Raw genomic sequence first — 25,050 nt, 5'->3', positions numbered from 1 at the left:
TGCCGGGGAGAGAAACAGACACAGCGTGTTTATTAGAATGCGGGAAGGAGGCCTTCTTCCCCAGAGCACTGCTTCTCAGAGTCTGTATCAAGAGCAAGACAAAGTTGAAAATCGTATTCCTGAGAAGAAGCAAAAAAGGTACAATTTTGCAAACAAACGGGTGGCTTTAACAAATGATAAAAAAATTTTTTTTTTAAACAACAAAATTTCAAGTATTATTCCAGATGACACGGCAAACCCAACGCAGGAGGAAAGGCTAAGGACTCGCAGAACCTATTGGCAGGAAGGGGCTGCTCCAGGCGGGCTGGGGCATCACCAGGGACAACCTGCAGCCTGGCCCCAGGCCACCCCAGCCCCGAGGCTGGGAGGAGTGATGAGGGCGGATAGCTCGGTGGGCTGCAGCTGTGCTGAGGAGGAGCCCCGTGTGTTAGTGACCCAAACATGCCCTTGGTGCTGGGGAGTCCTGGATGTCTGATGATTTTTTTTCATAAACAGGAACATATGCTTATTCTTTCAAATATCAGTGTCTCCAATTTTAGTCAATTTGTAAATATAAATTATATCATTTGTGCTACAGTTTGTGATATTTAAATCTCATTAGGAGATGAGCACCGAAGCTATGAAAACACACACGTGAGCCGCTGTGCGTCCTGCGGCTGGAAAATTGTGCTCCCTTTCGTCATAGCACAGTGTTTCTGACAAACTCCCCTTCCTCTCCCAGGACACTCTTCTTGAACAGAGATGTCTGCTTTGACTGTGGTTGTGGGACAGATACACAGGGACGGCTGATGGCTCTTGTTCCGGCCCCAGGGCTCTGGGTGCCACAGGTGGGGGTTCTCGCCAAGAGGGTCTCACTCCACAAAAGAAAGGTCATACCAGAGTGCCCTATGCCGAGACCCCAGTCCCCACTGTGGGGGGTGGGGGACTGTGAAATGCCCTTAAAATGTCTGTTTTTAGTATTTTCTGAGATGCGTGTCACTGACTGCCAACACTCCTGAGCCATCACGGTGCCTCCCTGGACGCTCAGTTCTTGAACCTCGTCTGTTCACAGATGTGATTGAATTTCCTGTGGGAAAAAACAGTCAAATCATACGAGAGGGCATCACAGATGCACTCAGTAAAGGAATTCTGTACTTGTACCCAAAGGAACTACAGGAGACTGTGATCCTGTGCTTGAGGTTTGCAAGAGCATGTTTCTCATACAGCAAAGACACTAACCCCAAACGCAACCTTCTTTGTTGCTGTTTAGTCTCTATGTCATGTCTGACTCCTTTGTGACCCCTCCTTTCTAAATGTAAAATATAAGTGGAACATTTGGGCAATTTCCAGAAACTCAGACCTGTGCCTCGTGAGCATCCCCAAGGTACTGTGGGTGACCTCCTCTCTGAGAAGACGAGGGTTCCTTTGCTGCCCCCCTTCCCCACATTTTAATTGAGACAGGTTAGCCTGTTACTAGTGAAATCTCTTTCTTAGAATAAAATTATCTCTTCCACACAGTTTATGCTCAAATACAAACCAAGATTTTTATTTTACAGAATCACTCCCTTAGGGGTGGCTGCCTTTACCTGAGTCCTCATGATGACTCTTTTAACCAATTTCTTTAATTTGAACCTCAAATGGCTGTTTGGGATCACAGTCACCGCAAACAGCATCAATCCATGAAACTGACTTATGCGATCACTTTCCTCATGGTTTCAAAGCAGAGGCCGATCTACTCCTATGGGCGACCGCACATGGTGACATGAATGTCAACATGAACAGCCTCTAAAGACCCCGTGGGAAACTCCCAGGGAGAGCTCTAGCCATTGCATCACCATAGGTAGATCCAGGTGCATGGCGACGTGCACACGGCTGTGACTTGGGAAATGGTTCTCAGGGACCACAACCAGGGATTCGCACAGCGCTCAGCCCTGCACGTGTAGGCTGGGGACATGGAGGTGGAGAAGGAGATGAATGTGTATGGGCAAACATTTCATGAAATGACATAACAGAAGAGCAGAATTTCTAAGTGATAATGACTTTTACGCGGGCTTCCCTTGTGGCTCAGATGGTAAAGCGTCTACCTACAATGCGGGAGACCTGGGTTCGATCCCTGGGTCGGGAAGTTCCCCTGGAGAAGGAAATGGCAACCCATTCCAGTATTCTTGCCTGGAAAATCCCACTGACGGAGGAGCCTGGTAGGCTAAAGTCCATGGGGTCGCAAAGAGTTGGACATGACTGAGCGACTTCACTTAATCACTTCACTTAATGACTTTTTTATATACTACATGACTTTATAAAGCATGACAATTATTAATGAATTAGTATATTTTAAAGTAGAGAACTGACTACTTCATGAACATCCCTAAAAGCTTCAAAATCAACATGGCCAAAAGATTTAAAGAAAAGCAGTTCCTGTTAGGAAACCGCAGGTTTGTTTGCCTGTCTGAACTTGCTTCTCCAGCCCTGCCCAGCCCCCGCCCTGCCTGCACACTCACATTGCATGGTGGGCCTTCACCTGAGTGCGGCAGTTGCGGCCCCAGTAGCAATCAGGACGGGATGTGACGGCCGCTGGGAAGAGAAAAAAATGAACACATGTCATGCACATGTCTACAGACTTGGCCTAGTGAATTTAAGCTGAGACCCAAAGAGACACTGCAGCTGAGACACACAACGCTTTGTTCCACTTCATAGCTCGCTTCCTTGTTCTCCAGGAAAGGAAAAAAATCTTTAATCGAAAATCCAGTTTAGAAATGAGATGACTCCAGTTGCCATCTTGTTTCAGGAACCCACCTCACCTGATCCAGAGCCTGTGCAGGCACCAGGCAAGGGGCGCTTAAGACAAGCATGGCCTTCGTGCCCCCACCTACCAGGCTGTGTCCCTGGCCCTGCTGTGAACTCAGAGTAAAGGCCCACACAGGGTGTTGAGCTATTGCAAAAGAGTGTGGGAGCCCACGCAAGCAGAACTGAACTGTGGGCCAGGAAGGGGCCAGGTGGTTCCTCACCTGGTAGCTCAGAAGCAGGAATGTTCTGCCGATACTGGTAGGTGAGCTCGCGGAAGCTCCGCAGGCCACAGCAGTAGCACAGCACGGTGTTCCCGGTGATTCTGTAATCTGGAAGGAACACAGCCTCTTACAGGCACAGCCCGCCAGTGGGTAGCATCATGTTTCCAGCACAGGAGAATAGACGTGGCTTGCACGCTGCTGGGGAACTAATGCACTGATCCATAGACAGGGTCAGACAGAGGGCTGGACATTTGGAAAACAAGAGCAAAACCAACCTAGACACCAACTTATTTCCTTATAGCACAATCATTCCATCTAGATTAAAAATTTTAATATTTAGAACAATCTAAAAAAGTACTAAGAGGAATAATATTCTTCTCTTGAGCTATTTCTATGACATGAAAACCAAATGGCACAAAGGAAGGGATTTGTAAATGTGACTGCCTCTAGTTTACACATCACAATGGGAACACGTATAACAAAGGAGAAATACTAATGAAATAGTAGAGGATGTGTTTTTAACACAAATGACAATGTGTTGCACCATTAACAAAGATGTCACACAAATAATCTCCCAAGTCCAAAAATGAACCAAGGACACAGACAAGCATATATATGTCCCATATAAGAAAAAGATTTTCCATTTCATTTACCATCAAACATGGCAGATAAAATATCCCACCGTTTGCCTCTTTCATATTTACAAGACCTAGAGATCATGGCACCTGGTCCTGACACTTCATGGGAAATAGATGGGGAAACAGTGTCAGACTTTATTTTTTTGGGCTCCAAAATCACTGCAGATGGTGATTGCAGCATGAAATTAAAAGACGCTTACTCCTTGGAAGGAAAGTTATGACCAACTTAGATAGCATATAAAAAGCAGAGACATTACTTTGCCAACAAAGGTCCGTCTAGTCAAGGCTATGGTTTTTCCAGTGGTCATGTGTGAATGTGAGAGTTGGACTGTGAAGAAAGCTGAGTGCCGAAGAATCGATGCTTTTGAACTGTGGTGTTGGAGAAGACTCTTGAGAGTCCCTTGGACTGCAAGGAGATCCAACCAGTCCATCCTAAAGATCAGTCCTGGGTGTTCTTTGGAAGGACTGATGCTAAAGCTGAAACTCCAGTACTTCGGCTACCTCATGCAAAGAGTTGACTCATTGGAAAAGACTCTGATGCTGGGAGGGATTGGGGGCAGGAGGAGAAGGGGACGACAGAGGATGAGATGGCTGGATGGCATCACTGACTCGATGGACATGAGTCTGAGTGAACTGCGGGAGTTGGTGATGGACAGGGAGGCCTGGCGTGCTGCAATTCATGGGGTCACAAAGAGTCGGACACGACTGAGCGACTGAACTGAACTGAGAGGGCAAACATTCAGCTGACGGGCTTAGGGGATGCTGGCACTCAGGCCCCAGGACATGCCTCAACCATGCAAGCCAGTGACAGTAGTCCTGTTTATTATCCTAAGGGGATAACTGTGTTTTTTGGGGGAGGGGTGGCGCGGGGACGGGGACTGACTGTGAAACCTACAGGACTGCATGCTCGACAGCTTCAGTGGTGGTTCTAACAGTGAAAAGCTGGGAAGAACCTAAATATCCTTTAGTAACAAACTGGCTAAATGAACGATGGTATCAGAATGCTAAGTAATAACTAAAAAAAAATCAAGGCATAGACCTTTGTTGATGTAGGAAGAGTCCGAGATATACTGTTGGGTGAATAGGTTATTAAAAGCATGTCTGGCAGGATCTCGTTTATGAAAATGATACACACACACGGGTACATGCATTTAGAAGGTGGCTGTCAAAGTATTATGACTGGGTATATTTTAGGTGGTGGGATTTCCGATGATTTTCACTTTATTCTTCAGACTTTCTTGTACCACTTAACGTTTTCTTTGTGAACCACATCATTCTTATAAAAATAGCCATTAAAAAGCAAAAGAAGTTAAGACCCAACCACATAGAACTGTCCCAACAGAGGAAACTCAAGATACTCACTATAATGTGTCTGTGAGACAAAATAACTTAGTACCTTTCAAGTCTTTTATACTAATTTATGTGTTAGGGAAAAAAAAATCACTCACTGATTTTTCTGCACCCTCCATTAGTGACAAAAGTTCACACTTCACAAAGCACTAGGTGTCCCTGGGAGAGGGGGTAAGCCTTCGCTGAGTCACCTGATGCACTGAGGGACAGGCCAGCAAAGACCCTGACAACCAGCCCTAGAATGTCAAGGCTGACCAGTGGTGGGGCCAGCACCTCGCCAGCTGTGTTCCTTCCATCCCTTGTGTGAGAAAAGATTCTGGAACACGTCATGTCGACTCAAACCCAACAAGAAAAAAGAAATCTCAAAGTATCAGGACCTTTCTGTCTGTCTCTGCCAGGGTAGGCAGAGGTTGCAGGAGTGAACATGGGAAAGCCAACAAGCAATGCTGCCAGTGTGTGGACAGGCAGGAGGGACCGCTTGACCAGAGGCAGAGGTGCCCCTGGAAAACACCACCATCAGTAGGGGGCAAGTAGGCACAACAAGGCTTACCAGACAGCAGGAATACTCCCCTCTGCAGAGCCCCGAGGCTCTCAGTCAACATGTTTTTCCATGTCAAACCCCTGGTGGCCAGGTAATTCTGTAACAGGGAAATGGGCAAGAGAAGAAACATGAGCTTGGAGAAGGAAACACTAAAAAAAAAAAAAAAAAAAAGGAAACACTAAAATGGCAAAGAGGGAGCTTCTCTGGTGGTCCAGTGACTGAGAGTTCACCTTGCAATGTGGGGGGACACTGGTTTGATTCCTGGTCCGGGAAGGTCCTGCATGCTGCGTGGCAGCTGAGCCCATAGGCCCATAACTACGGAGCCCATGTGCTGCAACTCCTGAAGCCCCCACGCTCTACAGCCCGTGCTCTGCAACAAGAGACGCCACGGCAACAGGAAGCCCATGCAGTGCAACTAGAGAATAACCCCTAGTCTCTGCAACCAGAGAAAAGCCTGTGTAGCAATGAAGACCCAGCACAGCCAATAAATAAATATTAAAAAAAAAAAAAGAACATATAACAAATGGCAAAGAGGGCTGACATTTCATAAAAGGCCCTGGAAGGTGGGTAGAGCCGAAACACGTAAGTGTGGTGGGCACTTGCAGAGGGTGAGTTTTGCATAAAGTTAGGGGACCTGCTTCCAGGAGTTTAGCTGGGAGGCCTGGATGGCCTGTTGGAACAGGAGGCCTGGGGCAGACATGGTATCACACCCACACAGTGCAGCACAAAATTTTCGACCAAGGAGCTTCTTCTCAGTCTCAAAGGGCAGACTAGCTTTAGAACCTCAAGTGTAAGAGTTGGCATTCTCTGAAATTCTGCAAAGACATTCCTATAGCATAGGAGCAGTGAGACCTAATTGCAGCCTGATTGGCCACAGTATGGTGACAGGCCCACGACCACGTGACAAGGAAGCCAGGGTCTACATCTGGGTGGGCTCTGCCCTCAAGACGCATGGAGCTGCTTGGTTCTGTGTAAACCTACAAGAGCGTGCCTGTGAATACCTAGCCAGAGAGCAGTGAGGTAGAGGAGGTGCTGTTCAGATGAGAAGGGCCTTGCCCTGGGGGTGTCATACCACATATATTCGGGTGAAGGGAAGACCCCTGGCAAGCGACACATGTGCATGTTAAACCCTGAAGTTCTAAGAGCCAGCTGCCTCCTGAAATGCATGAAGAGGGCCAGTGGGCAGTCCTGGTTCCACCCAAGGGCCAGCCGCTCCCCTTGCCTGCCCCGGGCAGGCTGAGCAGGACCTGGAACTGTGTAACACAATTACTGTGGCTTCTCAGTGTGAAGGGCAGGGAGGAATACCTATCTGGGGGGATACAGGGATAAACAGACATGCAGAGTCACAACATGCAGACACGCACAAACAGACATGCAAAGCCACAACACTGGACAGTCCTGGGAGGCCTCCCACTGGCCTCCACCTGGCCTGTACCTTCAGGACGTCCGACTCATAGTTGTTGTTGCTCAGCACCCCGTCCAGACACCGGTCACCCAGGTTGAGCTCTGTTGGGATGGAGGGAAGCAGCATTACCCATTTCATATGCACTTTATGAAAGCACTGGTCACCTGATAGGATAACCAAATTTCGTTCATTATGGATTCTATGAAGAATGGAAAGTTATGTGACATTATGGTCATGGGCATTGGGCAGGGGAAGGATGGGGGAGGTGACAGTTAAGGAGTTTGGGATGGACATGTACACACTGCTGTATTTAAATTGGATAACCAACAAGGACCTACAGTATAGCACAGGGAACTCTGCTTAATGTTACATGGCAGCCTGGATGAAAGAGGAGTCTGGGGGAGAAAGGATACATGTATATGTATGGCTGAGTTCCTTTGCTGTTCACTTGAAACTATCACATTGTTTGTTAATCAGCTATATCCCATAATGAAATAGAAAGTTTAATTGAAAAAAAAAGTTGTGTGATGAAATATAATTTCAAACAGAGAAAAAGTAAAAGGCATTCCATTCCACTCCCCCCAGAAATGGTCCAGTCTGCACAGTCCCTGGTCTGGGGTTGTGAAGTCCAGACATGTGTTTTTAGTGGGGGTGGTCCTTGTGCACGACTCAGAGTTCCCCTGTTGTTGTTATTGCTGTCTTGGAGCCAACACTTACTGACACTTGCAAATCTATGCAGACCTCTAGGAAAAGGAGCTAATTCATGGCGACCAATGTGGCCTTTCCCTGCTCAGGCACACAGCCAGCCCACCACTGGCCTCAAGTACACCAAGTGAACAAGGAAAGCTGGTGGCAATTGGTGGTGGGGCCAGCATTACCGCAGAACGGGGCCAGGCAGCCGAGGCAGCCAGTCCGGGCACAGCCCCAGTATAGGTGGCAGAAGGGCTGCAGGCAGATGGCACCTGTGGACACAGAGCACACGTACCAGTCACGCCACATGGCGAGGAGGAAGTTCATGTAACCATTAAATAAGTGACAAGCTCGATTTTCACCATCATCTAGAAACTGTTAATGTGCCGTACAGTTCAGCTGTTAGATTTTAAAATGACACCTTGGACAGGGTTCAATCCTTGCTTGGGGAACGGAGATCCAACAAACTATGCAGCCAACAGAAAAGAATAAAATGAGACACTGGAGAACTACTGAGTGACGTGTCAGATACAGATCTAGAAAGAGAGCCCCCTGTGTGTATGACAGGGGTAGGTTTCAACTGGTGACCAAAGACAGATTATCAAACAGTCGTGCAGGGACACCTGATGACACAGGTAGAAACACAGAACTGTATCTTTTGCTCAAACCACACACAGAAGTCCATGACACTTTGAAAACCAGGCTGGAAGGACACATGGGAGTGGCTCTGAGGTGGGGAGGGGCCCCGGGCAGATGGTGTACACACACACCCACACCCTCACTCACACTGCTGGGGGGCGATGCGGGGGTCCCGCTCACGCTCCGCTCTCCGGTCGGGCATGGGCTGGAAGCAGCAGGTGCATATGGCGTGGCTTCCTTGCAGGGCGCACACGTAGTCCTGGGCTGTGGGACAGACAGGCTGCTCAGGCTGGTGCTGCCAGCACTGGAGCAGCAGCACGAGCGGCTCAGCCCACACCTGGAGGGGCAGCTACAAGATACGCATGAAGACACAGACCTACAAGAAAACCTGGGCAGATCTCAGGCCAATTTTGCTAACAGCCAAGTGACAGTCTACCACTCAAACTAAAAGGTATAATAGACGGAAAAGTGACCGAAGCTATCTTTTGGTTCAGTAGTTGGAGCTAGATTTCAAAGGCCACTTGCAGGTTTTCTAGTAAGGACAGATCATAAAACAGTAAAGTGATTTCTCTAGTCTCTGCTGGCTAACTCTGCACCAAGAGCTGTGTCAATGTGGCCTGGCCCCTGGTCACTCACGTACCACGTGAGGCTCTGTGCACTCACCATGGTCACAACGGGGCCTTCCATGCACCACCCTGGTCATCCCCACACGTAGGGGCCTACAAGGACACCCCCAAGAGTTGTGGCACAGCACATACAGCAGACAGTTAAGAATGTGGCTCTGGGTCACAATTCTGAGGTCAGTGGCCTCTAGACAGGCTGAGGCTGACAGTGGCAAGGAGGCCAGGCCCTACAATGTAGGGCCACAAACCACAGTCCACATGTTCATTTTTCCTTTCTTAATGGCACCTAGGAACTCGCCCACTGAAATGGGCAGTGAACAGACAGTTCAGGGCAGCTCTGGTAACATCACATCCTGTTGCTGGAAAGAGGCCAGTCCCTCACTGGAGGAGCCCATGTGTGATGGTCACTTCATCTTTGGCAAGCATCCCGGGGCATGCTGACAGTCCCAAGGTAGTAGTGGGGAGGGGTGGGGAAGGGTAAGTGTCAGAATCAGGACTGTGTGTTCAAGAGCGGAGATCCACAAGTAAAGCTGATTATCTGGTTTCTTAGCTCAAAACAGGTCACGAAAAGCAACGAGCTATCTGAGCAGAGAAGAGCCAGCAGAAGCGCCACCCACACCCGGAGTGGTCAGGACAGCAAGGAGGGAGTGGCCATCTCACCTGCCGTGACACTGGCGGACGTGGACGGTGCATCCCCGGGGACCTGCGGTGCCCCTGGCTCGCTGCCGGGCCCTGGGTAGGGAAGGGGCTGCCCCGCCTGCCTGCGGTACTCAGGGCACTGTCTGCACACGATGGACGGCTGGCTGCAAGGAAAGCACAGAGCTTGGGGGGATGAGATGACACCCGCTCTGGCTGGTGCGTGAGGCTGAGGCTAGCGACAACAGTCCCAGACCGAATGACAAGCCAAGACCCAGACCCCAGCTCATGGGCCTTGTCCCGCCTCCATGTCTCAGCTCTGCATCAGCCACTGGACCCGGTGTGTGTGAAGGGGAAGGACAGCTGCCCTCCAGCACCCCCTAGCCCCCTACACTCACCCTGCACAGCAGCAGTCGGCAGGCTCTGCTCCCTACCACCTCCCAGCCCCCCTTTTCCCACACTTCTCCAGCGCTCTCTCCCTCAGACACTCCTGGGATCTGGAGACATCTCCTGCCTGCCCCTCGACCCCCTGAGGCATCCCCTGGAGTGGAGCCTTCCTGTCCCCACACTGGGCAGGGTGCGCTCTTGCAGGTCTGACGCCACTCGTGCACACCCTTCCCCTCATTAAAATCTGAAAATGCACAGGGCTGAATGCTGCTGTCCACAGTGCCTTTCAGCTGTATGCTCCTTAGCTGAGCCTTCAAACCTGCAGATGGTAAAACATAATCTGCAAGAAAGACATATGTGGACTCTCCTCTGGTCTCAGTCAGAGGATGCCTGCCTGAGCCTGCCACCCATGGGAAGGACAGGCAAGACATGACTAGAAAAGGAAGAAACGTTGAAAAGACACTCAGCCATGTTTGGAAGAAAAAGATGTAAATGGGACTAAGTTACCTGCCTGTCCCAATACCCCGAATGTCTCGGGGATCACTGCTGTCCCTCCACACACCCCAGGGAGTGCCACCACCTGCACTCAACAGCGGGCATTTGTTGAGCACCAATCTTGAGCTCAACCAGACGTCAGAAGTACAGCAAGGTATCCTCTCACTGAGACTCCTGACATGAACATCCTACTTCCACATGCTTGTCTCCAAGAAATAACTGGATATGTGGACTAAACTGTAAACACAGAATGTGCACTGTGGTTTTGTCCCAGGTTTCAAAATATTACAAAAAATGTCTTAAGCAATAAAAAAAAAAATTAAGCATGTATGACTACACATGTGTACGAATGGATGAATATATAATAAAAACCTCACACAAAAGTGATTTTTGGTTTTCTTTTTGCTTGAACATTATGTGCTAAATTTTGTGAAAAGAGACAAACTGGGGGTGGGGGGTTTGTCTTTTTAAATATTATGGCCTCAATACAAAAATTCACACCCTGGACTTCTAAGTCAGGAGACATGAGCCAATAAAATAAGGTCTCCTAGGACTGCACCCTGTCTACCAGGTGGCTGTGGCTTTTTTGTAATAATACCCTGACAGATGGTAAGTACCTCAAGTGATACTCTAGGACGTATGTTCACTAGGTAAGCTGTGGAGAGTGAGTGTGCTTATGTGGTATTTGTATCAGCTGGTGAATCAAGGCACTTGATGAGGACTCAGCAAATAAAAAAGTATCATTTCCTGTGGCCAGTCTGTCACAATAATTAAGCCCAAGCATTATGCTACACACCCTGAACTTCTATAAGGCTGTATGTCAGTTATATCTTAATAAACTGGAAAACAATACAGATAAGCAACAAAAAAATAGAATAAATGTTCCACTGCATAACAAAAGAGAAAAAAGGCTATCACAGGAGGCAGGGCAGTGAGCAAGCCTCATCACAGTCACCTGAATGAGTGGCGTGCTTGGCACAAGGCAGGCAACACGGCTGCCGGGTTGCGCCTCAGCAGTGGCCTGGACCAGCAGGTCCTGGGAGGTGGTCAGACTGGGGCCGCCCACCACGCTCCAGACCCAAGGGGCTCACCTAACGTCCGAGGACTCACTGTCCACGTCCGACAGCTCCAGCAGGTCCTCAGAGCTGCCCTCCTCGTCGGAGAAGGCCCTCCTGACCTTGGGCTGCAGCATGTCCTGTGTGATCTTGTTCCTGGCGGCCATGCTGCGCAGATCCTCCTCGCTGCGCCTCTTGTCCGGGTGCTGCAGCAGGTACGCCTCCACCAGGTTGTTGAGGATGTGGTTTTTACAGATGCGCTCAACCGGACAGCGGCAGGTGGGGCACAGGGCAGACCGCTCCATCCAGCCTGAGTAGCAGGCAGCGCAGAAGGTGTGCATACAGGGCTGCAGGCTGAGGGCACGGGATGGGCTTCAGAGGCCTGGGGGCACTCGTGGGTGGAGCGTCTCCCCAGCAAGTGCAGCAGCCCCTTGGATGCAGGGCTCCAGGGGCATGGCTGGCCTGGGGCATGAGGACCAAGGACCCAGGGTCATGCTGCCTCTTTCCTTGGAGGAGGAAATGGCCCTGCTCAGACTGAAGTTCGGGTACAAAACAGAAAAGTGAGCCAACTGCCCATCCCCAGCCCCTATGCTCTTTTGCCTCAGCAGGGCCTTGAGCCTGTGCTTCCTGGGCATTCCACCCACACCATGCATGAGGTTAGCTGCTGGCGGGGTCTGCATCCTCAGCTAATGCCGGGGGAAGCCACCTGCCTTCCAAAACCCGCCAGAGAAACAGTCCCTGTGCAAAAACATGGCACCCACCTCAACTGCTCTAACTCTGTGCCTGTCAACTACAAGAAAGTAGGAAAAAAAAAAAAAAAGAAACTAGAGGTCACATGGCACCCTAGGGAGGGCCAGGGAGGAAGAGCAGAGACACTGGGAGTGGGTGGAAAGGACACGCATTTCAGCTGAACTTCAGACCGATTAATTCCAAGTTCCCACAGAGAAGCAACGAGAGTTCGTTCTAGGAGGCTCGCCCATGCTAACTGCTAAGCTTCCTTTGCCAGGAGACACCGAGCCCTCGGTGCAGCTCTCCTGCTCCGCCCGAGGCCAACCTGAGGTCAGAGCCACAGCACCTCAGTCTCTCGGGCTCCTCTGTAGCTTCAGTCACCAGCCTGGTTTCTGGCTTGTCGGCCATACAAGGAAAACGGCTATGGCACTTTCAGCGGGTGCAGCCTCTGACCTGACCCAAAGGCCCACCCTACCCTTGGCCTCCCACACGACCCCATTTGGGCGCACCTCACACAGTCGTGCAGCAGGTCCTGGCAGATGATGCACGTGAGCGTCTCCTCCATCTTGTCTGGCTTCATGGCCTCGGCTCTGACGTCAAGGGCAGCGGGAGGGTCTCTGCCTGGGTCTGTGACCAGTATGGGCAGGTTAAGGTCTGGCTCCCCATCTGCAAGGGAAGGGACACATTCTGACCGTCATGACCATGGAGGCAACACATCTCTTGTATTTACAGATGTCTTAAACTGTGGACAGAAGACCTCTTCCTTGGTGTATTTCAAAGGGCATTTTTAAGAAGGTTCAAAATAAGTTTCCTAATCTGGTATATTTAAATATTGTTTTAGAACAGTTAATAGTATAAAAAGACACTCAGGATATGCAGGTACGAGAAAAGGCCAGTTGTCAAATAGCATTTGTGTATGAAGTCATTTTTGTTTAAATAAAAAAATGTGACTCATATGCATACAGGAAAGTGCTAGAAAATACAGACCATCAGATGTTACCAGGAGCACTGATGAACCTATTTGCAGGGCAGGAACAGAAACACAGACCTAGAGAGACTTGTGGACACAGTTGGGGAAGCAGAGGTAGGGCAAATTGGGAGAGCAGCATTGACATATTTCACACACTGTCATATATAAAATAAATAGCCAGTGGGAAGCTGCTGTGCAGCACAGGAAGCTCAGCTGGGTGCTTCTGTGGTGACCCAGATGGGTGGGATGGGGTGGGGGGTGGTGAGAAGGAGGCTCAAGAAGGATGGCATATATGTATATGTATAGCCGATTCTTATTGCTGCACAGCAGAAACTAATATAATGCTGTAAAGCAACTATACTCCAATTAAAAAATAATTAAACTTAAAAATGTTACCAGGAGCTTAAAATCTCTTCTTTTTTTTTGGCTGACATGTTTAATTTTTCTATATCACAGATTAATTTTTACTTTTAATTTATTAGAGAAACATGATTTAAAAAGTCAAATATTTAAAAGAAAACAAAAGCAGCAGCCCTCTGCCCCAGCCTCTGCTCACCTTCACCATCTCCCCCTCCTCTGAGGAAAGGACTTTCTTGCTGCCTAACAATGTCTTTTAGCTGTTTCTTCTGGTCCCAGCCTCTGTGTTTCTGGATTGTCACACTACATTTACGCTGAAGATTTTAGGTATCTCCTGATATTCATTAAAACAGAGAAGGATTTTGCCCTTTGAGTAGCCTTCCCAATATTATTCTAACACCATTATTGGGTCAGTATATTGTAGGTATATTACTATGCTTAAATAGTCTGTTCAGTCAAACAGCATATTAGAATTTCCTTTCTTATATACTTTTTCATTTCTGATAATTAAAAATGGCTTCATTTTTATACTTGTTTATGTATCTGTTGCCAATTCATTCCACACCTTCCCAGGTCAATCAACTCATTTTCCACTCAATACACTAGACAATACAGTTTCTTTCTAAGGCCCATCTTCCTTCCCATCACACTGCTCCAATCCACGGGCAGCCCTCAGGTCTGCCTTACAGCTACTGTCTTACCAACTACATTTCCAAACATTTTTTACAGTCTTTTTAACTTTCGCTTTTAAAGCATAGATTTTTCTCTAAATTGTCTTTAATGTGAAGTTTCAAACTATCACTTAAAGATAACATACTCTTAAAAATTGGCTGTTGTATCAGGACAGAGTCATAACTCGAGAATATGGCTTCCAGGGGCTTCCCTGGTAGCTCAGTGGTAAAAAAAACCCGCCTGCTAATGCAGGATGGAGAAGGCGATGCCACCCCTCTCCAGTACTTTTGCCTGGAAAATCCCATGGATGGAGGAGCCCTGTAGGCTGCAGTCCATGGGGTTGCTCAGAGTTCGACACGACTGAGCGACTTCACTTTCACTTTTCACCTTCATGCTTTGGAGAAGGAAATGGCAACCCACTCCAGTATTCTTGCCTGGAGAATCCCATGGATGGAGGAGCTCTGTAGGCTGCAGTCCATGGGGTCGCTAAGAGTCAGACACGACTGAGTGACTTCATTTTCACTTTTCACCTTCATGCACTGGAGAAGGAAATGGCAACCCACTCCAGTATTCTTGCCTGGAGAATCCCAGGGACAGGGGAGCCTGGTGGGCTGCTGTCTATGGGGTCGCACAGAGTCAGACACGACTGAAGTGACTTAGCAGCAGCAGCAGCAGTAGCTAATGCAGGAGACATGGGTTTGATCCCTGATCTGGGAAGACCCCTCATACCACAACTAAACCCGTGCACCACAACTACTGAGCCTGTGCTCTGGAGCCTCAGAGCCACAACAATTGAAGCCTGCAAGCCCCAGAGCCCGAGCTCTGCAACGAGAAGCCACCACAGTGAGAAGCGCACACGTGTCACCAGAGAGTAGCCCTGTTTCCTGTAACTAGAGAAAAACTTGTGCAGCAATGAAGACCCAGCATAGCCAAAAAAAAAAAAAAAGAATGCAGTTTGCAGACTGATAACATATCCTGGCAGTCAACACAGTTCAATCCCAATGGTACAAACAGTAAAGAAAGGGCCCAGGCTGCCATCTGCTGTCAGCCTAAGACAGCATCCTCAGGCTTTGGCAGACGGTGGGGCCCCAACAGGTACAGGTTGGATGGTCCTGCTGGGGCCCTGAGGTTACATGAAACCTTGAGATTCTGACCTGCTTTTACTCTCTTCTTAACAGGCTCCAAATCCTCCTGATCCTGGGGTTCCGACAGAGAAAAGGAAGCCCCCTCTCTGTCTGGGAGAGTTAAAGGGAAGCTGGAGATTTCATCACTTGTCACAGATGGACCACACCCCTTTGGAGAGATGTCTGTACCTCTGGAGCCTGTGAGAGGGACAAACAAGAAAGTCTGATTCACCCACCTCAGAAGAAGAGACAGCAGATCGAAGTGTCACTAATTCAAACTAGGCACAGGGGACACAAGATGCCGTTAAAACACCCAGAAAACTGGAAGCGTTCATTCTATGTGATTTTTACAGTATATGAATTATATAACCTGTAAAAAATACCACACTGCTATAGTCCCCTATCCCCAGGCTTTCTCTTGAGGATGGAACAAGACAGCAACTGCTACAGAAACCTTACTACTGACAGCCTGATGCCTGACGCCACCACTGAACTCCTCAGTGCTTGTCTGTTCCCGTAACAACACAGGGCAGGAAGAGTGAATAGAAAGCACTGTAGCTACCGCCCCGAGACCCCCATTCTCACTGGAGCTGGAGGGAGGCCCTCGGCCTGAGGAGGTGGGCTCCATGGAAGAGGTAGAGGCCGTGGGGAAGAGGTCCGATGTGGACGTCGATGGCTGTGGTTCCTCAAAGCACACCTGAGTGGCGGGTGACGACAGCAGGACCTGGGGATCCTGAGGATCGTCACCTCGCCCTGCACCTGAGGTATCTTTGGTCACGTGGAACACATTTTCTTTATTAGCTTCTGTGAACACAGAAGGAGCAGGAGGAAAATACAGTCAGGGCACAGATGGGCACCACCGCCTCAGGCAAGCTATTCCTGTTGACGGAGACAGTCAACACACAGACCCACTTTACACACACCCACTCCTCTTGGAAAATCCCACTTACCAAAGGAGTCTTGTGTTACACCTTGCTTTTCATTTAGAGATTCGTAGAGGTATGCCACGTCTGAAAGGAATTAACCAAATCAGAGCACTGTCAGTCACGTGCCAGGTGGGAACTCACATTTCTCTTCTGTTCCCTCCCATTACCTCACAGCCACTTTGTCCTTGTCGACTATTTTGACGTATCAGCTAGTAACCACAGCTGCCAGTTTAAGGGAATTTAAAGCAAGTGATCCAAAACAACTCAACCAAAGCCAAAATAAATAAGCCTCAGGAAACTCATCTGGCATGAAGAGGCTGACTAAGGGAAGCAGAGCAACAAGGAGGGAGGAGTCTATGCCTCGCGTATTTCAAACCACCAGAAGCGGACACGAGATCCTTCTGTGTGGCCAGGGGTGGCTTTGACTATGCTGAGGACAACCTAGGGAACACCCGCCCCCTTCTTCCTATTTTGGGGGCACCATTTGAAGGACTCCCCTAATTCTGTCCTGCATCATTCTTCTTCCACAAACACAAACGTGGATGCTCAGATTGGGACAAGCTCCAGTGGAATCCTGTCTGACCTCTGCTGTCCACTGTCAAGTGTCCCAGAGCAGAGCCATCTGTGGCCTCCAGCCCCCATTCTAAGTCTTGTTCTCAATTTAGGAGTCTTTTTCTGTCAGCTTATCCCTCCCCATTCACTCACTTCTCCTTGGCTACCATTTTGAGACCCGTGGCTCATGACCACGGTGGCATTTCTGAAGAATGGCTGGGGCTCAGACTGCGAGGCCAACATTCCCATTCTTCAACAGACACTACCCACACCAAGAATCTACATAAACACAAAACGGATGCAGGTAAGCTAACATTCCTTCAGGAAATACTGGCTTCAATAAGCCTCTTCCCACAATGCTTTCCAGCTGTTTCAGGGCCCCCTGCCACACCTCACCTGTGGGTCCAGCCCAGAAAACCCCTGTCTTACTGTGTTCTGGCTCATTCTTCCTGTACACCAAGTAGATGACATCCCCAGTCTGTAAAGGGCAAGTTTGCTTCTTAACAACCTTCAGCTTGTTAATGACAGTTCCATTGGCACTGTAGGGGCAACAAAATGGAATTTATCTTACTTAAAATAACTTGGAGTTAAAAGCTCCTTTTCTACAATCAGTAGAAAAGCAGTTCAATTTTTTTTTTTTTTAATTTAAAAAAGTTTTTGGCAGAGGCACACAGAACATGGGATCTCATTCCCCAACCAGGGACTGAACTGACATCCCCGGCACTGGAAATGTGAAGTCTTAATCACTGGACTAACAGAGAAGCCCCTATCACCTTGAAAATGATAAATACTCATAGGAATGATATAAACATTTGTGCCACCTTACAATTCTCTTATGGAAATCCTTGCCTGTTGTGCTGTCACTCACAGCCAAATGATGTTGTCAAGTGTTTGAACATTTTCATTGTTCCAAACTCATGTTCTCCTCCTGGTGAAGCCCTGGAATCCACCAGCAGCATGTGCTTTGACTTCCAGCTTCTCTTCTGCACCAGACTCTGTCCACAGACCTACCCCTCCCTCCAGCAGCCTTAGCCCCTCTCAGTTCATTCGTCACATGAGCACCAACGGCCCCCATGAGACAAGCTCTGCGTGCTAAGTTGCTTCAGTTGTGTCTGACTCTGTACAACCCCGTGGACTGAAGCCTCCCAGGCTCCTCTGTCCATGGGATTTCCCAGGCAAGAATACTGGAGTTGCCATGCCTTCCTCCAGGGGATCTTCATGACCCAGGGATCACTCACATCTCTTACGTCTCTTGCATTGGCAGGCAGGTTCTTTACCACTAGTGCCACCTGGGAAGCCCTGAGACAGGCTCTGGGCAGAAGCAAATCAACACACAACTACCGATGACAGGAAGACAGTGTGATTCCTGTGCTTGGGATGCCACTCCAGTTAATCAGGGACCAGTCAATCAGGTGCTTAAACCCCTTAGTGACTCCTTACTGTTCTCAGTCTAAAGTCTGGTCTCTCCAGCGTGGACATCGGGGTCTTCCTGCTGGCGCTTCTGGACCTCTGCAGTTGCTGTTCCTTCTGCATGGAACACCCCTGCCCCTCCAGCCACCTCGGCCAAGGGAGGCAGTGGCTTCTGGAAGCTGGGACAGAAGACAGCTGCTTCTCCTCTAGAGCCTCCAGAAAGAGCTGATGCCAATGAGACCTGAGTTGGACTTTGGGCCCCCTTTTGGCCTTCCCTGGTGGTCTAGTGGTTGAGAGTCCGCCTGCGAATGCAGGGGACACAGGCTGTATCCCTGGTCCGGGAAGATTCTGCATGCCATGGGGCAACTAAGCCTGTGCACCACAGCTGCTGAGCCTGGTCTCTAGAGTCTGTGTGCTGCAACTATAGAAGTGCAGAAGCCCCATGCTCCACAACAAAAGAAGCCACTGCAATGAGAAGGCCATGCACAGTAAGGAAGAGTAGCCCGCGCTTGCCACAACTAGAGGAAGCCTGGTACAGCAATGAAGACCCAGCAGAGCCTAAAATAAGCGAATAAATATTAAAAAAGAAAATCAGGGACCACACTGCTGGATGGGAGGGCAGCGGATACTACTGGGAGAGACAGAAGCCTGAGTCAGATGGGACAGGAGGCGCCTCCCTGAGGAGGTCCTCCTGAGTGGACAGAGACTAGACGGCAACCAAGGGGAGGAGCGCACCTGAGCAACCTCCTCCCCCTTAGCCAATTTTGGGCACTTGGTCTGCCCCGGCCCTAACTCCTTGGCTGCACTCTTACGACTCCCAGTGAGGAAGAGGCTCTAGCCTGGCCTCTGAGCAGGCTTCCACTACTCTAGATTTCTGTATAGGGCCAGACAGTAAATAGTGCAGGCGGTGTTGTCATACCATCTCTTGTTTCGAGTCCTCAGCAGCTGGCAGCAGGTCCCTGGAAGGCTGGGCTGCCTTCCCAGTAAAAGCCCACTTACAGAGACCAGCAAAGCTGTCTCACACAGCCGCAGCTCTGCTGCCAGGCTCAAGATCCATCCTCAAGCTCTTTCTAACCCAAAAGTCTGATTTCACTTTTCTGCTTAAAAAGTGAAAGTGAAGTCACTCAGTCGTGTCCGACTCTGCGACCCCATGGACTGTAGCCTACAGGCTCCTCCATCCATGGGATTTTCCAGGCAAGAATACTGGAGTGGGTTGCCATTTCCTTCTCCAAGGGGTGCTTAAACCCTTAGTGACTCCTTACTGTTCTCAGACTAAAGTCCGGTCTCTCTAGTGTGGACATCAGGGTCTTCCTGCTGGCACTCTGGACCTCTGCAGCTGCTGTTTCTTCTGCGTGGAACACCCCTGCCCCTCCAGCCACCTCGGCCAAGGGAGGCAGTGGCTTCTGGAAGCTGGGACAGAAGACAGCTGATTCTCCTCTAGAGCCTCCAGAAAGAGCTGACACCAATGAGACCTGAGTTGGACTTTGGGCCCCCAGGCCTATAATATCCCAGATTGCTGTTGTTTTCAGCCACTGAGCCTTTGGTTATTACAACAACAGTATAATAGTATAATCCTATTAATACAAAATAAATATGTATATATTTTTAGTGGGTGAGTGCAATTTGGAAAGCTTTTCACTTTCACACACTACTTATGTGGTGTAATAGTAAAATAGAAAGGCAAACTTCTTGATTTGGGGAAGCCTAACTTGCATATGTTTGTAAAAGCCCAAAATGTATCACTGCCTTTTAAGTCTTACTTCTGAGACATTTTTGCTTTAATCTGAAAACATTCAAGAATTGTCACTAGCACCAGTGTCACTAAGTAGCCCATCCTAGAAGCCCGAAAATATATCTCCCAATACCCAGAGACCCTAGCAGACTTCTGAGCTATAGAAAGTGGGCCTTTGTCTCTTCTCTGCAATCACTGGCTAAAGTCGGCTTCCTGAAGCTATGAGGAAACAGGAACGAAGTTCAGAAAGAGCTTACCTGGTATCTTCCAGTGATACCTGACCAGATTTTTCATCCACTGTAATTTTACAGTGATCTCCAGAGACCAATTTATTGCCAGGGAATGAAAGGTCACAACCTAAAACAGAGAGGAGGGTGTGCAGAGAAGGGGAATACAACTGTGGGTACTGGGCACAACACTATGCTTTGTTTAATGATATCATACGACCAGAAGTCAAGACCCACTAAGTCAAGACCCAAAAAGCATTTAAGTGTTAATCCAAAAGGAAAAGGGACTATGTTTTGAACCTTTCTGCTTCCTCATTACCCAGAGGATATACCCCATCAACACCTCTAGCGATACATCAACTGCTTCATGGTGACGTTTTACAATATGCACATGTATGCAGACAACCTGGTAAGTATTATAGAACTTTGAGAAAAACCTAAGGGGCTTATTAAATATCTTCAGTATCGTAGTCCTGAATTTTTTCTGTGTAAGCTAAGGTTTCATAAATGGTCACAAAATTGAAGCAATGACAGATTCACAAAAATATGACTGAGTTATCACAGGCACACGTACACGTTTAAGAAAATTTAAAACAAAACAGAGATGTATCTATAGCTGAATACAATCATTGTATTCTCATTAAATCCAAGGGGGAAATCCTCAAATACTTTGTTCTCTCCTAAAATCAAAAGAATAAATGCTTTCAGGAGTGTTTTAATACCAAGTCACTAATCTGCCTATGATAGGTTTGCACCGTAGCTACTAAGGTTTATAGTAGCTTTATTTTATTGTTTTGGGGGCCATGCCCTGCGACTTGTAGGATTTTAGTTCCTCAACCAGGGATTGAGTCTGCACCTTTGGCAGTGAAAGCACATAGTCCTAACCACTGGACAGCTAGGGAATTCCCTACAGTAGCTTTATTTTTAATAACCAAACGTGGGAAGCAGTACAGTACAAGTACCCATCAACTGGTGGCGAATTAATACACACACTGCAGAACACTACCCAGCAACAACAAGGAACACAACTTGATACACATAACTGCCAAGGGTGAACCTCAAAAGCACCAGCCAAGAGAAAGAAGCCGGACCCAAAGACAGTGCTGCGATAATGTGTGATTTCCCTTAGATGGCTTTAGACGGTGTTCTGGAAAAGGCAGAACTACAGGGAGAGAAATCATATAGGTGAGTGTCAGGATTTAAGGTTGAAAGGGCAGGGACAGACTCCAAAAGACCAGGAACTTTCTGAGGTGATAGAAATGTTCTGTATCTTGATGGTAGTGGTGCCTCCATTTCTCAAAACTCATTGAACACCTAAAAGGGGCAAATTTTACTAAGTGTGAACTATGCTTCCATAACCCTTAAACCTTATTTGCCCAAACACTCCACATTATGGGAAGTATTTTGTTACATTTATCTGAGGTGAATTTCACCTGTGCTCAAGACTGTCCCATTACACTGAACAAAACCACCAGGATGGTCTCACAGCCCCAGAGCCAGGCTGGTCACTGTGGCACCGGAGTGGGGCTTTAATAGGCTTCTCCACGCCAGAACATCAGCATTCCAATTGAGAACTAGAATATTGTGTGCTTGTCTTTCAGTTCATTAATCTCTCCATGGCTGGTATGCATTTCTGCCACTCTCCAAGAATGGGGAGCTCTTTGGGAAGGTGAGGACTCCCACTTCCCCCCAACACACATCAACTCAGCTCTCCCTTTTTCTCAAAATAATGCCTAGTACATAGCAGGTGTGTAACAGTTTTAAAATAATCAAGTTCTATAACCTGTGTGCCCCCCAAAATTATACACTGAAACCCTATCCCCTAAAGTGACTGTATTTAGAGAGAGTGACTGTGGATGATAAAGTTAAATAAGATCATCAGTGTAGGGCCTTAATCGGAGAGGGTTGAAATACTTGTAAGAGGGAGACACCACAGGTCTCTTGGTCCAGTATGCGAGGACAGAAAGAGAAGGCAGCTCTCTGTGACCCAGGAAGAAGAGTTCTTATCAGGAAACAAATCAACTGACACCTTGATCTTGGACTTCCTAGAAATAAATTTCTGTTGTTTAAGCTTCCTGATCTGTGGTATTTTGTTATGGAGGCCTAAGCAGATTTTTAAACTCTACATTTTGCTGGAAAGGTTAATACATTCAAGGAAAGGACTTTCACTGAATCAGCTCAACTACATATTTACGTTCCTTGCTTTGTTGTTCAGTCACGTCCAACTCTTTGCAACTCCATGGACTGCAGCACACCAGGCTGCCTTGTCCCTCTTTATCTCCTGGAGTTTGCCCAAGTTCATGTCCATTGAATCAGTGATGCTATCCAACCACCTCATCCTCCGTTGCCCTCTTCTCCTTTTGCCTTCAATCTTTCCCATCATCAAGGTCTTTTCCAATGAGTCGACTGTTTGCATCAGGTGGCCAAAGTATTGGAGCTTCCTTGTATTAACGTGTAAAGTGATACTATAGTGTTGTGTTATAATAACAATGGCTAACGTTAAGTGCTAACTCTTCGCTAGGCTTCTTTTAATCTTCACAGTGACCCTATTAAGTAGGTACAAAGGCATTGAAATGTAAATTTTTAACCCAAAGTAAGTTGTGCTGTGGTGGTGGTGCTGCTGCTTCTGCTGGTGTCATGGTGGCCCTGGAGGTGGCGGTCTCCAGGGCTTCTGCTCTTCATCAAACATCCATTTACATGAATTAACACATCTTGAAAAGTTTCTAATAATCCATAAATATTTTTAAAGTTGTAAAAAAATAATAACTTGATGCTGGGGTTTAAGACTGTCTCCCAAAAGACTCCAACAGAAAAACAGGTACAGGTACATCGTACTGGGTAAAATGAAGCCGAAAAATACTTGCTTTTAAATAGTAATCTTTTCTCATTCTCTCTTGTTTAAAGTATAAAGTCAGAATAACAATGTATTATTTTCATTTTAAAAAATATTTATTTATTTGGTTGCATCTGGTCTAAGTTGCATCATGTGAACTTAATTGGGGCATGTGGGATCTAGTTCCCTGACCAGGGATGCAACTCCAGTTCCCCTGCATTGGAAGTGCGGAGTCTCAGACACTGCACCACCAAGGAATTCCCAGAGTCACAATTTATTAATTTGCATAAAACCAAAATATTTTGGTTGGCCTCATCAGTGCACTGCACTCTCAGTATAAAAGCTACAAGGGAGGTTAAATTATCAGAGGTCTAGAGGCAGTACACGACTGAGCAACTTCACTTTCAGTTTTCACTTTCACGCACTGGAGAAGGAAATGGCAACCCACTCCAGCGTTTTTGCCTGGAGAATCCCAGGGACGGGGGAGCCTGGTGGGCTGCCGTCTATGGGGTCGTACAGAGTCAGACATGACTGAAGTGACTTAGCAGCAGCAGAGGCAGTAAGCATGGAGGGTGAGGGCTCTTCCTCTCACTACTTGTGTGACTTTCTTCAAGTCCTTAGCTTCCCCTTTCATTAAATCAACAAATATTTGAGCAACTCTATTCTAAGAGCTGGGACTTGAGATCTTTTTAATGTAGTTGTTTACAGCTATAAATTTCCCTCTAAGCACTGCTTATCTGCATCCCCTAAGTTTTGGTACATTATAGTTTGGGGCTTCCCTGATAGCTCAGCTGGTAAAGAATCCTCCTGCAATGCGGGAGTCTGGGTTCAAACCCTGGGTTGGGAAGATCCCCTGGAGAAGGGAAAGGCTACCCACTCCAGTATTCTGGCCTGGAGGTCCATGGACTATATAGTCCATGCGGAGAAGGAAATGGCAACCCACTCCAGTATTCTTGCCTGGAGAATCCTGCTGGGCTGCTTTCCATAAGGTCGCACAGAGTCGGACACAACTGAGGCGACTTAGCATGCATGCATGCATGCATATAGTCCATGGGGTCGCAAAGAGTTGGACATGACTGAGCGATTTTCACATATGATATTTTTACTTATGTCAAGATATTTTCTAAATTCCCTTTGGATTTCTTCTTAGACCCACTGCTTCTTTAAGAATGTTATTTAATTTCCACATATCTGTGGATTTTCCAGTGTTCCTTCTGCTTTGCTTTCTAATTTCATTTCTATTAAGGTTAGAGAAGATGCTTTGGGTAGTAATAAACTTGAGAAGATTGCCTTCCCGGGGATAAATTATTGTAACTACTTCATAAAGTTGTGGTGAGGATTAAATAACCTGAATGAAGCACTCAGAAGTGACTGGGCAGACCGTTAAGTGAATACATGGCAGCTGTTATACGAAAGCCCATTCCACTGGAAAAACTGGACGGCAGAATGCGCCCCGCCCAGGGTCCTCCCATAGCCCGGTGGGCCCGGTCTCGCCCTGCTCCTATCACCAGGCTTCCGCCCTCAGCCCCCGGCTTCTGTCCTTCGGTCCCCGTCCCCCACCCCCATCCCGGGTCCCTGATCCCCGCCCCCGTGCCCTGACCCATCCCCAGGCTTGTCCCCCGCCGGTCCCACGTTTCCCATGCCCGCTCTCCGCCCCGCACCTCTTCTTCGCCCGATGGTCCACTCCCGTTTCCTCAGGAGGACGTGCGGCTCGCCCTCCTCGGCGCCCAGGCGAAGAAGCCTTCCCCACGGCTGCTGCTGGGGCGGCTGCTCGCCTTCCCCCGGCCGCTCCATCGGATTCACATCTGACGAGACCCGGAAACGTCGGGTGAGACCCGGACCGCAAGGGCAGAGGCTGCGGCCTGCCGCTCCTCCTCGGCGCCCGCGCCCCACCGCTGCGGCCCGCGCCGCGAGCCTCCCCAGCGTCCCGCCGGACGCCCGCGCCCGTCGCCAGCTTACCCCCCGCCCCGCGCCGAACCCGGAACCGGCCGCGCAGCCACCGCTGCTGTCAACAGACATCGCAGATCCCTCAGCTGATCCGCTGGGCGGGGCCCACAGCGTCCTTGCCCTGCGAT

At 48.4% G+C, this 25,050-nt stretch overlaps 1 protein-coding gene across 2 annotated transcripts; it reads right to left on the bottom strand.

The window, feature by feature from the left end:
- Window positions 1–25,050, bottom strand: CHFR (checkpoint with forkhead and ring finger domains). Of its 2 annotated transcripts, XM_061384403.1 has the most exons (17): window positions 24,935–25,050; window positions 24,637–24,780; window positions 20,173–20,272; window positions 17,203–17,312; window positions 16,246–16,305; window positions 15,881–16,099; window positions 15,326–15,493; window positions 12,682–12,838; window positions 11,480–11,797; window positions 9,531–9,673; window positions 8,395–8,511; window positions 7,797–7,880; window positions 6,949–7,019; window positions 5,523–5,610; window positions 2,985–3,092; window positions 2,478–2,550; window positions 1–1,066 (listed from the first exon to the last, which is right to left on the bottom strand). In XM_061384403.1, the coding sequence occupies exons 2-17, from the start codon at window positions 24,767–24,769 to the stop codon at window positions 1,024–1,026; spliced, it is 1,992 nt and encodes a 663-aa protein (XP_061240387.1). In that variant the 5' UTR covers window positions 24,770–24,780; window positions 24,935–25,050; the 3' UTR covers window positions 1–1,023. The 2 variants fall into 2 exon arrangements, with proteins under 2 accessions (XP_061240387.1, XP_061240388.1); XM_061384404.1 differs by having other exon boundaries at window positions 24,637–24,938.

The sequence above is a fragment of the Bos javanicus genome, chromosome 17, assembly GCF_032452875.1.
Source record: "Bos javanicus breed banteng chromosome 17, ARS-OSU_banteng_1.0, whole genome shotgun sequence".
Lineage (NCBI taxonomy): Eukaryota > Metazoa > Chordata > Mammalia > Artiodactyla > Bovidae > Bos > Bos javanicus.
The sequence above is the reverse complement of the archived record's forward strand: the minus strand, read 5'-3'. Positions and strand labels throughout refer to the sequence as shown.

Excerpts from the sequence above, each read along its gene's own strand:
- CHFR (XM_061384403.1), bottom strand. The coding sequence starts at position 24,769 with ATGGAGCGGCCGGGGGAAGGCGAGCAGCCGCCCCAGCAGCAGCCGTGG. Across the intron at positions 17,313-20,172 it reads GTATCACTGGAAGATACCAG|TGCCAATGGAACTGTCATTA; the intron begins GTAAGCTCTTTC and ends TTGCCCCTACAG. Across the intron at positions 15,494-15,880 it reads AGGGCCTCCCTCCAGCTCCA|GCTCCAGAGGTACAGACATC; the intron begins GTGAGAATGGGG and ends TCCCTCTCACAG.